The following is a 16,101-nucleotide window of genomic DNA, read 5'->3' as shown; positions in this document are numbered from 1 at the left end:
CCAAAGAAAACAGCATATGGTCAGGAAAATCTGGAGCTTTGTTTCTAATTTGCCCCTTACGGAACAAATTCTGCAATATTTGGCATATTGTTTTGACTGAAATTTGTTATATTTCAAAATAGATTTTATCAGTTTTCATCTTGGGGAATAAACCAAGAGTTGAAATGCAAGCCTGCATTAAATATTAACCACTTGATTATCAAAACCACAAATAACCACATAATCTATCTTTCTTCTGTTTGCATGATGCTCACAGGCTTTCCTTTCCTCTTTGGTGAAACAGGATGTTGCCTGATGGCTGTTTCAGTGATTCAACCCAATACAAAAACTGAGAGGAACTTGTGATCACACCTCAGGGTACCTAAAGTTGAAGGAAAGCTGTCAAGTGAAAGACAGCTTAAAACTCAAAGTTCCTAAAAGTCTCAACATCTCAAGACACAGATATCAAAATATCTCAGATGTTATGGTGTTTGTCTAAGCTGAGCTGAGGATTGATGGAATAGACAACAGACACTCTCCCTGCTTCTTGAATATTGTAGTTTCCTCTTATGCATGACTTTGCTTTTCACAGTTTCAGTTTCCTGCAGTCAGCTGGGTTCCAAAAATATTAAATCGAAAATTCCCCAGAATTAAATTTAAAAGTTTTAAATACATTTTATAACAGTATGTTATTATAATCATTTTTGTACTGCAGTACTGGAGATGGAATCCAGGGGCACTTTACTACAGCGTTTCATCCTTAGTCCCTTTCATTTCATTTTCAGACAGGGTCTCACTAAATTTCCCAGACTGTCCTCAAACTTGAATCCTCTGTCCTCAGCCTCCTGATCCCTAGAATTACGGGTGTGTACTACCATATCCAGTTCATTTTATTTTATTATTAGTTATTGTTGTTGATCTCTTACTGAGTCTAATTTTAAAATTAAATATTGTTGCCCAGTGCGATAGATAGTGCATGCCTATGATCCCAGTGGCTCAGGAGGCTGAGGCAGGAGGATTGTGAGTTCAAAGCCAGCCTCAGCAAAAGTGAGGTGCTAAGCAACTCAGTGAACCCCGTCTCTAAATAAAATTCAAAATAGGGCTGGGGATGTGGCCCAGTGGTCAAGTTTCCCTGAGTTCAATCCCTAGTACCCCCCCCCCCAAAATTTAAACATTATTATAGCTATGCACATATAGGAAAAAACAGTATATGTGGGGATGGATACTGTCTGCAGTTTCAGCATCCACAGAGCATTTTGGACAGTATCTCCTGCAGATTAGGAGAGACTACTGTATATTCTATCCTAGGCAAACACATAAACATGTAAAATGAATTAACAATGGGGTAATCAATGGGCTGGAGATGTGGCTCAGCGGTAGCGCGCTCGCCTGGCATGCGTGCGGCCCGGGTTCGATCCTCAGCACCACATACCAACAAGGATGTTGTGTCCGCCGAGAACTAAAAAATAAATATTAAAAATTCTCTCTCTCTCTCTAAAAAAAAAACAAAAAAAAAACAATGGGGTAATCAAGAACTGCAGATTCCTGCACGTGAGCTTCCTGTGTGAGTCTTAGCTTGTGCTCCACCACCTAAGCTGTAGCATCAACTTCACTGAGGTCAGATGACCTAAGTATGCAAGGACTGAATTAAATAAAATTACATTCCTTACAATAAAATTCCATTCAAACTATCAGAATCCAACAATCTTACCTGCTGGTTTGATCTGACATCGCTGAAACTCATTTTTTTCCCCAAGTCTAGAATCACTGCATTCTTAGCTTCACGAATGTAATCATCACTCATTGGTTGAGGAGACTTTGTATTTTTTTTCATTAATCCCTGGGAGGGCCTATAAAATAAATTCACACAGAACACATCATGAAGAGCATGAAGCATTGTACAAAGGCCTAGAAATCAGATACCAGTAGTTATTAGGCACTTGTGGGATTAAGCACTATACAGAGAATCTGTTTCTAGAGATATTTTTTTAAATTTTTAGTTATTAAAAATCATTCAAAGCTCAAGTTGAAGTTTTTCTTTTTTGTAAACCTTATTAATTCCTTATAATCACAAGGATTATAATTTGCTTTACTTTTAGAACACAACCAATTTGTAGGATTCTATTTCCCACTGAGTTTGCTAGTTTCATTGTTAACTAATTTTCCTAAGTCATTTTGTTTCTTTGTTATTATTACATTGTTTTTTTCTTGTGGATGGAAGAAATATGTGTTTTCTGACCTATGTTAGTCAAATTTTCTGATTTCCAAATATGGAAGTCATTTAATTCTTTTTAAATAAGTTTCTTGTGGAGCCCTCTGAATTTCTATTTTACTTTGGAGTCAGTGTCAGAAACTGCTAGTGCCTGCCAGGATTCACATCCTCTTCTTTGGCACAAAACAAATACATCTCCAGGCTCCTTGTAATTAGACAGACATGCTGACAGAGGTATAGCTAATAGGCCTGACAGAAGGGATGTAAACTTCTCGGCTATGTGTTCCAACTTCTCCTGTGTGCTATCTTCCCTCTTTCTCTTTCCACCAACCAAATGAAGAAGACTCTTAAAGACCTGGGAAATGGAGGGGTCCTGGGTGCCTGAATGACAGAATGGAAAAGACATCCCATAAACACGGTATAATCACACATTTCCAGCTTCAACTTGAGGTGTGAAACATATCCTTCAAGTGAGTCATGTTTAGAGACACAGGGAAATACTTAATAAGACCTAAATCTTTCGACTCAGTGAATAATGTTTACAAAATAATAATGTGCCAATATAATTTACTGCTTTTGAAAATGTTTAGACTTGATCTATAGAAAAAATAAAGATTTAATTGTGATTATAAAATTAAAAAAAAATCATTCAAAGCAATCATGCCCTGTGTTCAAGGTCCTTGAAACCCATTTTTTGTCTAACAGAGAGGATTTATCTAGGAATCCACTAAACAAGACTCTTGCCCCAGACCAGGCTATTCTAGGCATAGGTTCCCACTTAACTGGCAACTCTTCCATCAAAAAACTTTAATGACACTTACGTGGATGGTGCACTTTTAGGTAGTCCCATGGCATTGGTGGGTGGGATGACAGGGAGAGATGGCAGAACAGAGCTGAGGAAAGCCACTGGGTTCTGAATCCGGTTGGTGGGAGAGACAGGAGTTGGTGACACACAGTGAGGCTGAAACTGGTTTCCACTAGGGATGGAAAACACAAGTGGTGGTGGTGCTGGCTCTGCTGGACCTGGAGGGGGTGGCTCATTTGAGATGGAAATGGAGCCTGGAGATTTGGTTTGCACAGAGGGGTGAGAAAGTAAGAGGCTTTCTTTGCTCACTGTCCTCTGAATGGGTTGGGAAGTGCTGCTCAAGGTGAACACTGGAGAGCTGGATGGGGACACAGTGGCTGCGGTGGTACTCGAAGAGGGGAAGAAATGCTTCGGCCGGGCCAAGCTGAATGTCTGTGATGAAGGGGCCTTCACCTGCTTGCTGGAGGTGGTCACTGCCGGGGGAGCCACAGAGTTCAAAACACTCATGTTGAACGGAAACTCTTTAGGCGATGAAGGAGATGGGTTTTGCAAATGTTGTTGTTCTAGTAGGACTTGGTTATGAAGTTGTTGTAACTGAGTGGAATCACTGCATACAAAACAAGAATGGAGAGAGAGGAGAGAGGCATTACCATCAGAAAATGTATATGGACTGTTTATAACCTGATGCTGATTATGAACCCACAGCCAGAGCAGCAAGAAATCAGCTCATCAATTACTGGTGAGTTTGTCTTTCCTTCTTCCTCTAAGGGCTTTATGGCACATTGTATTCTTTGTGCTGTGACCCTGGAGCTGTGCAACATAGAATGTCTATAAATTAGAAGAAGAAGAAGAAGAAGAAGAAGAAGAAGAAGAGAGAGAGAGAGAGAGAGAGAGAGAGAGAGAGAGAGACAATGTTCCTTACTATCCCAACCTTGGATAGGTGCTGAGCTATGCACAGGTGTGAGTTCCTGCAAGGGCTGATTTCTCTGAGACAATATGCTGTATTAATCACTTTTCTTTCAAGGCGTGTACATGCCAAGCACACACTTCGCCATTGAGCTATAACCCTCACCTCTTGATTTTTCTTAAATTTTTTGGAGTTTAACACCTTTTTTCCTTCTTTTCATTAACATTTCCAACATATCATAGGTGGAAAGGGTGACTTCACAAAATAAAGACTGAGTTCTATTTTCATTACTGCTGTGGAGTGCTACAAATTGAGTGATCCTTTGCTCATCTATGAAAAAAACTCTTTGTCTTAAATAAAACTAAGAATTCAAGAGCATTGGTTCCTTGGCACAGTAACTTTCTCTGCTTCCTCCCCCTCTCCCTCATATTAGAGGTGAGTTCTTAAGCCAAGAGAATAAGTAGTATAATTAAAATTTAATTAAACCTTTTCATTGCTTCATAATTGAAAAATTAATGTTTACTGTTTATATTTTCCTCCGAAAAATATAAACAGTAAACATCATTTCTGCTGGTATTGACTTTTCTGATGATATGAAAGTATAAAAAACCTTTTAATTTTTAATGGATCTCAGATTTGGCAGGTCATATTGTTATTGCTGTAGAATAAAGTGTTACGTGGTTTTCAGAACATGTTTGTAGTCTAAGTAAATTTTAATCTGATGACATTGCAGAAATATTGTAGTATGGTTATAAGAATTGCAAAGGTAATGCATGAATAATTATCTTAGGTGAGGAAAGGATGATAAGGAGAGGCCAGGAAGTCATTTGGTATTGAATTGCTCTTATTTTTCTTTATTTCCCATTGAATAAAAGCTAAGATCCAGTTTTCTCCTACAAGTAAGAATTTAAATGGCCTGTTAGCCTCTACTGTTCAGTGGACCTCATTGGGTTAGAGAGGTTCACAAACCTTAAATAAAATGATATATAGGATTTAGGGTCAAATTATTTTGATTGAGATTCTGAAAGAATTCAGTTGAGACTATGTCTTTCAAAAGTTTTTTTTTTTTTCATTGAAAGAACCTCATCTTATTTCAGAGAGGTCTTTAAACAGCTGTTTGAATTAGCTTATTCATTATATCAGGACAAGGAATTGATTCCAATCTTTTTTTTTTTTTTGGTACCAGGGTTTGAACCTTAACCACTGAGCCACATCCACAGCCATTTTTTTTTTTTTTTTCAGAGAAAGGGTCTCACTAAGTTGCTTAGGGCCTAGCTAAGTTGCTGAGGCTGGCTTTGAACTTGCAATCCTCCTGCCTCAGCCTTCTGAGCCAGTGGGATTACAGGTGTGTACCACAGCACCCAGCTCAAAAACTTTCATTGAGTCTTCTGAGTGTCTACCTTGCTAGGTTGAAGATATAAATATGCCTGAGAGCTTTTGAGTACTGACAAATCTAGTGGGACATCCATCCATCCAATGCTGACATATAATAACCAGTGATTATTTACAAATAACATCTGGAATCTGTCATTTCCTAACAAAGGCGCAAAATGCAATGAAAGAGTGAAAGAAGAGAAGATGAATTACCATACATACTAGTTCAAAAATCCTTAGTGATTCCTCTTGTGCCAAGTAACACCCTGCCAATAAATTGCTATAAACTCAGCTGCTCATTTCTAGTTGCTATGCAGATTTCTGATATCAGGTTTATACTAAGGCTTTCTTGCCATATATTTATCAACTCTCTTCTCTTACTTAGTTTAAATAAATGGATAGAAAGACATATTGAGTCCTAATTCTGACTCAATCCCTATTGTGTGTGTGACTTTGGGTAGTCTCAGGACTTTTCTGATCCAGAGTCCCTTATAAGTAAAATAGTAATAATATCTCAGTATTGTTGTGAGAAATGATGGCTCTCTCTCTCTCTCTCTCTCTCTCTCTGTGTGTGTGTGTGTGTATGTGTGTGACTATAAAAGTCAACTTTCAAAATTTGTAAGAATGAACATCTGTGTTTCAGAATGATAAGGATATGAAAGAATTTATTAGGGATTTTGAAAAAAATTGTTTTTGGCACTGGAGATTTAACCCAGAGGTCATTTATCACTGAGCCCTTATTTTTTTTTTTTAATAATATTTCTTGATAGGTTGCTTAGGGCCTCACTAAGTTGCTGAGGCTGGTCTCAAACTTGCAATCCTCCTGGCTCATTCTCCCGAGTTACTGGGATTACAGTTGTACACCACCATGCACAGTAGGAATTTTGAAATTTTGAGATAAAATGTCACATAATCATAACACAACAAACTTGAGTATTAAGTACTTTTGAAAGCCTTTTTGGCATCAATGTTGGGCAGTGTGTTCTAGAGTTAGCTCTTTCTGGCTCAGAAAGACAACTAGAGTGCATCTCCTCCGAACTACTGATTCAGTGTCCTTCTTTTGTAATTTGAAATCTGCAGTGGTGGAAGGAAATTGGCAAGTGCTAAACATTATGGATTTCTCACCCTGTCAGTTTTTAAACATTTCCAAGGACATCACTGAGTAATATAAGTAGATGGGCTATGGTTTTTGAGGTGCTCACTGACTGGTAGTACATTATATCACCTGGAAACGGTAAAATATAAACAAACCTCACTGATTTAGGCACCAATACCCAGAGAGTTAATTGGCATGGGAAGGGATCCAGGTCCAGTTATTGTTATCTTTTGTGAATGTAAGTCAGTTGTTCTTAAAGTTCAGCCAGACTTAGTATATCCTGTAGGACTGGTTAAAACATAAACTCTGGGCCTGCCGTGTCCAATTCAGAGTAATGCTCTTACTGTAAGGTCATAGGTGATCTTATATGCATCCAGGACTCAGAACCAATGTTCCACAGAAACACTTGTCCCCAAAGCATAGGCTTTCCCAGTATATCCTGACTTTTGTCTGACATTTTACATTTACATTTTAAATGTTAACAATTGTTTTTGTTTCCTGGGTATGGAAGGTAGCAATTCAGGTCATTTCTCTAATTCTAACAAATGGTTTCCAAATTGGTTGCACATTAAAATAATCCACGGAGAGATTCTGGTTCAATTGAGATGGAAAGCATAATTTTTTTTTTTAAAACCTCCACATTTTATTCTAGAGTGTAAGTAGGATGAAAAATCACTGCTTTGAACAGCTTGATATTCAAGTAGAAAATTTCAAAGTCAGACTTATCTAGGCTTTGGTGATATGGTGTTTAAGAATGACAGCCTCCATTCCTGGGGCAGTTTGAAAATTGACATTATCTCTATTTTCCATATGAATGACAAACTGAAGGAATAAGCAAAACACTATATCCTTGAGAAGAATGAGTATATATTTTTAATGCAAAACTTGTGAGGTTAAAACCAGTGGGATTAAAATTAGTAAGAGAAATTCCAACACAATGAAATGACAAATTTTTGAGGTGATGGATATACTAATTACCTGATTCGATCAGTATACATTATATTTTTTAAAAAAACTGGCAAGAAAAGTTATAGGCATATGGATTTATAAAAGGTGTGTATGTGTATGTGTGAAGATACATACATATACATTCACACTTATACTAGTGTAAAATATGTACACACAATCAAGAGAAGACTTTTTTTTTTTTTTTTTTTTTTTAGAGAGAGAGAGGGGGACAGAGAGAGAGAGAGATAGAGAATTTTTAATATTTATTTTCTAGTTCTCGGCGGACACAACATCTTTGTTGGTATGTGGTGCTGAGGATCGAACCTGGGCCGCACGCATGCCAGGCGAGCGCGCTACCGCTTGAGCCACATCCCCAGCCCCTCAAGAGAAGACTTAAGGAAATCAAGAAATACCAAGGAAGTATATAGAGCTTAAGACTATATTTTTAGAGGGTACCACTACATAAATTAACAGAAAGAATTTTTTTTAACTAATTAGAAATCTCATATGTCTACTTAATTCTCCCCTTCATAAAGAACCTGATTTTATTCATGGTGGCAGTATGTGCAGCTAACTTTGCAATTATTATACCATATGCCTAAATTTTGGCCAATGAGATAAAAGCAGAAAATTTTTGATGACACCTCTAAAAAGATTCCTTAAAAGGGCTTCTGACATTAAGAATGTGACTCCTGGGCTGGGGTTGTAGCTCAATGGTAAAGCTCTTGCTTAGCACATGTGAGGCACTGGGTTCAATCCTCAGCACCACATAAAAATTAATTAATTAATTAATTAAAGGCATTGTGTCCATCTACAACTAAAAAAAGAAAAAAGAAAAAAAAAAAAAAAAGAACGTGACTTTTGCCCATTCACTCTTCCTGCTACCTGAAATGCAAACATGATGACTAGATGATCATCAGCTATCTTGGACTACAGAAGGTCCCTAGAGAAGCCATCATTGGAGATAGCAGATGGGAAAGAGAGGAGATTTTTTTCCCCCTGTATGTGTTCTGGGAATTGAACCTAGGAGTGTTCCAACACTGTGATACTCTTTTATTTTTTTATTTAGAGACAGTTTCTCACTAAATTGCCCTTGAACTTGCAATCTTCTTGCCTCAGACTTTGAGTCATTGGGATTATAAGTAGTGCTCCATGACTGGTGGACACTGGGTTCTTTATGACCATGTAACTACCAAAACAGCCCCAGAATGCCTTATTTACTTCCTTTTTTTTGTGAGAGAAAATAAACCCTCATGTGTTTATTTTGGCTTTCTGTAATATGAAGCTCCATTTAACCCTAACCAACATACCTAATACCCCCAACACAATCCCTGGGTAAAAGAAATCCCTACAAAGAAGGCAATCCCCAAGGATGTTGTTTGGGGTTACCTATTCCCCACAACTCCCTCCTTTGAGTACTTCCATACATGGCTCCTGATTTGACCCATGTAACTTTTCTTCCTTCCAAACAAATCCTCTGCACAGCTAGGTTGGGGTGGTCACCTGACCAGTCTGGACCAATTAGAATTTGGAATCAAGCTGCTGAGAACAAGTAAATCAGGTGTGGTATTTGGCACAGATCATGTTAGAGAGGGGGAACTTAGTCATGATGGGTCACAAAAGAATTGATAAGTCTGCAAATGGTGAAGAATAGAGCAGATATGTAAAGAAAAACAAAGAGACACCCAGACAGAAGGTGAGTCAGCTGGATGAGCTTCAGTGAGTCACAGGCCAGGAGGCCTAGCTCCCAGCTCTCCAGTTCTTTTGCAGGGAGAGTTTTGTTTTCTGTTCTTGTCTATATCCTTCAATAATCTCCTCCCTTATTTTTACTTTAAGTGGATTTTTGCTTCCTGAGACTGGCAGAACTTTGAGGGCACTGAGACATTTATGGAAGTGACTTGCTTAGACACATTTTATAAAATTGAATTTTATGCCCAGAATTTTGCCTTATGTATTAAGAATATAGAACTGAAACAGAGGGATGATCTAAATAAACCTTCTCTCTTAGTTCCTGAATAAACCCTCTAGCCTTCACCTGCTCTTGATGACATTTCTCTCTCTCCTTTTTATTTTATTATTTTATTTTTTGCATTGCTGGGTATAACACAGAGCCCTGCATATGCTAGGCAAGCACTTTACCACTGAGCCAAACCCACAGCCCCTACAGTTGATGAATTTTGATCTGATCACCCTTCCCCATGTCTCAGCCAATAAACATCCCCAAACTTTATTTTTAGGGAGGCAGATTAAGACTTGATCTCGCATCCGCACACCTCATGAATGAACTCTCTTTTGCAAAACTCTTGGTTTCAGTGATCAGCATGCTGTGTGGTGGGCAACATGGCCTGCCTGATTCAGTAACAAAACTAAACAGCATGACTTGTGTCCCATGAACATTTCATGGTTAGTAGTGAGCAATTCATAGTGGGAACACTATTGCTGTAGATGTTCTTGTTGATACTTAAAAAGTTTTGTGGAATTATAAACATAATTTCTATCATTTTGTTGTGTAGATGAAACTGAACATACTAGTATCATGCTTTGTATTTTGTCTTTTTTAATGGTACTTGTGATTAAACTCAGGGGCACTGGACCACTGAGCTACATCCCAGCCCCGTTTTATTTTTATTTTTTTAGAGACGGAGTCTCACTGAGTTGGCGTAGTGTCTTGTCCTTGCTGAGGCTGGCTTTGAACTCTCAATCCTCCTGCCTCAGCCTCCCAAGCCTCTGGGATTGCAGGAGTGCACCACTGCACCCAGCTATTCTTGGTATTTGCTTTGGTTTGGATGATCATCAAACATTGCCACACAGCTCTGACAGAGGTTCTCTAGAGAGTTATGGTACAACCACAGTTTCTGGGTTGAATCACAAAACCATCACTTCTTTCATCCAGTGATATTTATATAAAACCTACTATGATTAATATAGTGTATCCAGCAATAGCAAAGAACTATCTAAAAAAAACAACTAAATAGCTTTCCATAATCACTACAAAAGCTTAAATTGAAGCAGAAATGGGAAACACAAGGTTGAAATCACAGACTATCAATGTTACTAGACAGAAGAAAGGGCTTTAGAAAAAGAGCACAAATAGGGTGTGGTGGTGCACGCCTCTAATCTTAGCAACTTAAGAGGATCACAAGTTGGAAGCCAGCCTCAGCAACTGAGTGAGACTCTGTCTCAAAACAAAACAAAAAGGGATATAGCTCAATGATAGAACACCTGTGGGTTCAACCTCCAGTACTGAAAAATAAATAAATAAATAAATAAATAAATAAATAAATAAATAAGAGTATAGACATTTACCCAGAGAACTCTGACCTTAGACAAGTGTCTTTCTGAACAGTGTTTTGAGGTAGAACATTAATAATATGGATGATAGTGAAAGTAAATCCACAGTGATGTAAGGATATACTTTTTTTTTGGGTACTGGGGACTGAATTCAGGGATACTCGGTCACTGAGCCACATCCCCAGCCCTATTTTATATTTAATTAGAGACAGGGTCTCACTGAGTTGCTTAGTGCCTCGACGTTGCTGAGGCTGGCTTTGAACTTGAGATTCTCTTGTCTCAGCCTCCTGAGCCACTGGGATTATAAGTGTGCACCACCGCAAGGATGTACTTTTACAATGCACTTGATGCATATTTTCTTGTTTGATAATTCCCTTTTCCAAATCCATCATTTAAAAAAGTTTTATATATATATAAATATAATATATATATATATTAGTTGTTCATGACCTTTATTCTACTTATTTATTTACATGTGGTGCTGAGAATAGAAACCCAGTGCCTCATACGTCAGGCAAGCACTCTACCACTGAGCCCCAACTCCAGCCCCAAATCCATCATTTTTAAGAAGATCAGACTCAACAAAGACTCACAGATACTCTTGGTTATTCATTCTAATTTTTTTACTTACAGTTTGGGTTTGGCCAGAACTGGAGGGGGCTCTTTGACGGGTGAGGAAGGCTCTGGGATTTTTGTGGCCTGTCCGTTGAATCTCTCCGGGAAGGAATTGGGCCTGGTCTGGTTGGTGGTTGCAACTCCACCCTCAGAGGATGCTTCGCTTCCTTTGTCATCTTCAGGCAGGTTGAAGTGTACACGGAGCCCAATCCTGGAGCTGGACCGGGGTTCATTATGATTCACCAGAACCCCTTCTAGTTTGGGCTTGGGGGCCTGTTCCACAGAAGGAGGCTCTGGGTTGGGTGGGGATGGCTGTTGATCAAGAACAGCCAGGTTGGTGGTGGAGTTGGCGGGGTGAAGAGACCCATTATTGCTGAGGTCTTCATTTCCTGAAAGGACAATCACATGACCTGAATTGTTAGCCTTACCCAACAAGGTTGAATGGGATTGTAACCTCAGGTTGGGGCACATGTACAAAAGGGACAGTAATCAAACCAGGCAAGTGTACAATGGAAAAATGTTTGGCAAAAAGACATCAGAATCTGGGGTGTTAAAGAAAGGTGAGGATGCAGGAAAATAATAAATTTAAAATCTATGTACTTAGCTGTGGATATTGTTCAGTAGTAGAGCACATACTTAGTAGTCTACAGGCCCTGGGTTTGATCCCCAGCACCACTAAAAACAAAAACAAAAAGCCAACAAAAAAAAAAAAAGAAAAATAAGCATTTTTTTTGGAAAGAAATTTGGGTGTTTAAGACAGGCATGGTGGTGCACATGCACCTGTAATTCCAGTGGCTCAGGAGGCTGAAGCAGGAGGATCAAAAGTTCAGAGCCAGCCTCAGCAACTCAGTGAGGCCCTAAGCAATTTTGCAAGACCCTGTCTCAAAATTAAAAAAGTGTTGGGGATATATAGCTCAGTGGTTAAACGCCCATGGGTTTAATCCCTGATGAAAAAAAAAAAAAAAGATTTAGGGCTGGGGTTGTAGCTCACTAGTAGAATGCTTGCCTCACATGCGTGAGGCTGTGGGTTTGAACCTGAGCACCACATAAAAATAAATAAATACATAAAAATTTAGGTGTCTAGTCATTCATACAACACCAAGGAAGGCTGAGGAGGTAGTTCAGTGATGGAGAGTTTGCGTACCATCCACAAGTCCCTACGTTTGATCCCCAGCACAGCAAAACAAAACAAAAACAAACAAAAAAACCCTAAGGAGAGGTTTTCTTATGAAGTATGAAAGCAATAGCTGAATAACTGAGGTGGTACAGGTGGTGGCTTTAAATACAATAAGAAATTGAATATTGGACATGATTCAAGAACATTTTTCTTAATTAAATTCTTTTTTGATTCATATGTGAAACACTAAGGAAGGATGACAAACTCTGCACACTCACACTCCAACTCAGTCTAAACTGTTCTGGCACTTAAGAAGCCTTACCTCTCACATCCAGCTGTGCAATGCTTGACACTGTGCCATATTTATTGCTTGCAGTACATGTGAAGCAGCCAGAGTCTTCTGCAAACACTTCAGCAATGACCAAAGTGCAAATTTCCTCTACATGTCAATAAAACAGAATTATTACTGATTTCATCATGAAAGTGAAATTACAGAATTTACTAATATCAATTAGATGATTCTACAAAAGCCAATACAAGTAAAAAGGGGCTAGGGACTTGGCTCAGTGGTAGAGCATTTGCCTAGCATGCATGAGGCCCTAGGTTTGATCCCCAGCACCTTTAAGGTAAGCTGGCTCCTCTTAACCTTAGATGATGAATCATGATTGGTAAACCAGTCATGCTAACTTCTTGTTAAGTGGTAGTATGTGACACTATCTGGTCAATGAGATGTCATGGAAAATCTGCTAGAGAGTTTCTGGGAAAGTTTTCCTTGCCCTTTAAAGGGAACAGAAGCTAGTGCAATTTCCTGTTTTTGCCTCTGGATGTTGTCATGTGGTTGTGATACCTGGAACTGTGGCAGCCATCTTAGGTCCAAGAGTAGAAGCAGCCTAAGAGAATATTCTGCTGATGGCAGAATGCAAAATGGAAAAAAGGCTTGGCCTCTGATGATCTCCAAGCTGCTAAAGTTACCAATACCAGGACTGCCATTTCTTAGGGAGTCTTATTATGTGAGAAAATACCTTTTTTTATTATTGTTTACGCTGTTTTTATTTAAGTCTTCTTTACTTGCTGTCTAAAGAATCATAAATCATGTAGAAGCAAAGTTTGATTTTGGTGACTCTCAGACCTTATTCTAAACCCTTGGCCTATGCTGCCTTTTCTGTTCCCTTTCCCAAACATTCACACTCTTTATCTTTCAGTAATCCATTCTCAGAAAATGATCTTATAAAGTTATTCACAGGATACTATACCTGCCTGATATTCTGCCTGTGTTCTGTCTCCAAATGTATTTGCATTATACAAGGTGGGAGAAAGAACTTTCTAGCTGCGGAGTTTTCAGTCATGGAACTGAAAAGGGCAGGACCTGTTTGGGTTTATTTTGGGGGTGATTCCGAAGCTATTTTGTGTATTTGACTGCCTAATGAAAACTCTCACTCTGGTCGGAAGTATCAAGGGGTTTGATAATAGCTAGCAATGAGCAGTGAAATGCAGGCAAGGTCACAAGTGTTCTTTAAATTACTTTAGGGTTCTTCTTTAAACTACTTCCAAAGTAGACAAGAAAGCAAAGGGTGGTAGTTAATTTGTAAAAAAAATAAATAGAAGCAAAAGGAGCTAATTGGGAAATATGTCAAGAGAAAAGGATTAATGGTACTAACTCTTGACAGGGTCCATTGACGTTGACATAAAGCTAGGAATTATGGCTATCAGTGTCTCCATTTATCTGGGAAGGAAGATTCCTTTCGCACTAAGGTAACTTCTGACCAGCTAATGACCATGCCCACATTAACATGGGATTGACTTGTAAATGAAGCCACCTAAATAGGAAGGCCACCATGACAGTTCTGGAGAGGACCAACTAAAGTCAAAAACTCCCCCCTCCCCCCCACTGAAAAAGGAGATGAACACCTGATTGTCAAAGAGTACGGAAGGTGGTCCCCACTTCTGGTAAACATCAAACAGTAGTAATAAAATTGGGGACAGTATTGTCTCCTTTGTTCTCTACTTGGAGACGGCCCATTCTCTCTCTTGAGAGTGTTTTTGCTTAAGCCTCACTTTTCTTTTACTTTATTTTCCCCTCATTTTCACTTCCCATGAAGTTCTCTTGTATGATGTTTGCTATCTGACTTTAAATTTTCTCTTCATCAGAACAAAAGAATCGAGGTTTGAGTTTTAGCTGCCTGCTTTCCTGTTACAAAAGGCCCGAACATTTTTGAAGGGCAAAGTACCACTCCATTATAAGCAAAAAAAAAAAAAAAGTAAATCCACTTCTTGTCTTTGCCAAATATCTCTAAGACCTTAGTGTAGGGTTAAGTAACATGGATTTCAAGGTCTTCTTGAGTGAAATTCATTTCCATTCAGTTGTCAGAAAAAAGAATTATGATAATGGAATTCCAAACCATCTTTCTCACCCAGGGATACAAACAATCTGATTCTTCAAGGTGGTTATGGAGAGGGTGCTCAGATGTTCACATCCTGATTTGTGAATGACTTGCATTTTCTAGTGGTAAGAGTTTCACCTACTGTCACTTCCATCTATCTCATCTAGTATTCCCCCAACTAAATATAATAGCATCAAACTAAACATTTTATTGCGTCTCTGCAAATTTCAAAATTTGATGCATCAAATTTGAGGCACATAGGTTGTGGAATTGGAATTGATCTGGTATCAGAAAAATTGCTCTGCCCAGTTTAAGAAAGGTATGATTGGAGGCCAAGGATGGTAGGGAAATAATTCCTGTGAAATAATCCTCAAAACTCAAGAACTAGGGCTGGGGTTGTGGCTCAGTGGTAGAGCCTTGCCTGGAATGGTTCAATCCTCAGCACCACATATAAATAAATAAGTAAATAAACAAACAAATAAATAAATAAATTAAATAAAGGACCATTTACAACTAAAAAAAATATTAAAAAAAATCAAGAACTCACTGCATTAATACCAGGTATTGCATATATATTCAAAATTTGCAAATTGTATTTTCTTATAATAGCTAGGATTCATTTGGATCTTTTTTTACTAAAACTTTAATTTTCTCTTTCTCTTGACACCAGTGTAATTTCAACATGTTCTTATCTATATCAAATCACTCATTACATATTAAAAAAATTAAAGTTGCAATAATCTTTGTTTGTTTTGTTTTTTGGTGCTGGGGCTCAAACCCAGGGCCTTGTGCATACAAGGCAAGCACTCTACCAACTGAGCTATATCCCCAGCCCCTGTTGTAATGATCTTTACCTGGTTCTGCCATGGATCGAGGTTCTAAAAGAAAAAGAAAGAAAAAAATTCTGAGCATTTGTTTAATTTAAATCAGAAGTTTCCTGTAGAATTTAGTAGTCTCTTGCATACTTAGGAGTAATTAGATAAAGTTAATCTATCGATGTTAATGACCTAAGCACCCACAACCTCAATAGGGACAGAAAAGGGCAGCAACAGAGCATCTAAATGATGTTGCTGCATCTTGGAACACACCTGGGTCCACTGGGGTACATAAACCTTTGGCAAGGAAAAGTTCCTGAGTTGGCTGGGACTCTGAAATGACTTGCTTTGATTGGTGCTTGTTCGGCCTTACCTGAAAAAAACCTCGTGAAGACTGAGAGATCATGTAAAATGTAGAATATACCTTTTGCTCTGTGGTTTCTAGGATCAAGAGCCTCAGAATAGATAATAGATTGCTTGAGAACAGGTTCTATATCTTAAATTTCCTTGGCATACCTGAAAATGCCCACGATAGAACCAGATTCTGGAGTTCAGTGAATG

The 16,101-nt window shown here is 38.5% G+C and overlaps 1 protein-coding gene across 1 annotated transcript in view; it reads right to left on the bottom strand.

The window, feature by feature from the left end:
- Window positions 1-16,101, bottom strand: part of Mypn (myopalladin) — a 98,833-nt gene that overhangs the window by 30,263 nt on the left and 52,469 nt on the right. The window contains exons 9-13 of the mRNA XM_026394643.2: window positions 15,580-15,603; window positions 12,667-12,783; window positions 11,244-11,616; window positions 3,013-3,603; window positions 1,691-1,829 (exon numbers count right to left, since the gene is read on the bottom strand). Of these exons, the coding sequence (XP_026250428.1) occupies window positions 1,691-1,829; window positions 3,013-3,603; window positions 11,244-11,616; window positions 12,667-12,783; window positions 15,580-15,603 (1,244 nt within the window). The remainder of the gene's footprint in view (window positions 1-1,690; window positions 1,830-3,012; window positions 3,604-11,243; window positions 11,617-12,666; window positions 12,784-15,579; window positions 15,604-16,101) is intronic.

Source organism: Urocitellus parryii, chromosome 5, assembly GCF_045843805.1.
Source record: "Urocitellus parryii isolate mUroPar1 chromosome 5, mUroPar1.hap1, whole genome shotgun sequence".
NCBI lineage: Eukaryota > Metazoa > Chordata > Mammalia > Rodentia > Sciuridae > Urocitellus > Urocitellus parryii.
Note: the sequence above shows the minus strand (reverse complement) of the source record. Positions and strands in the feature narration are given on the sequence as shown.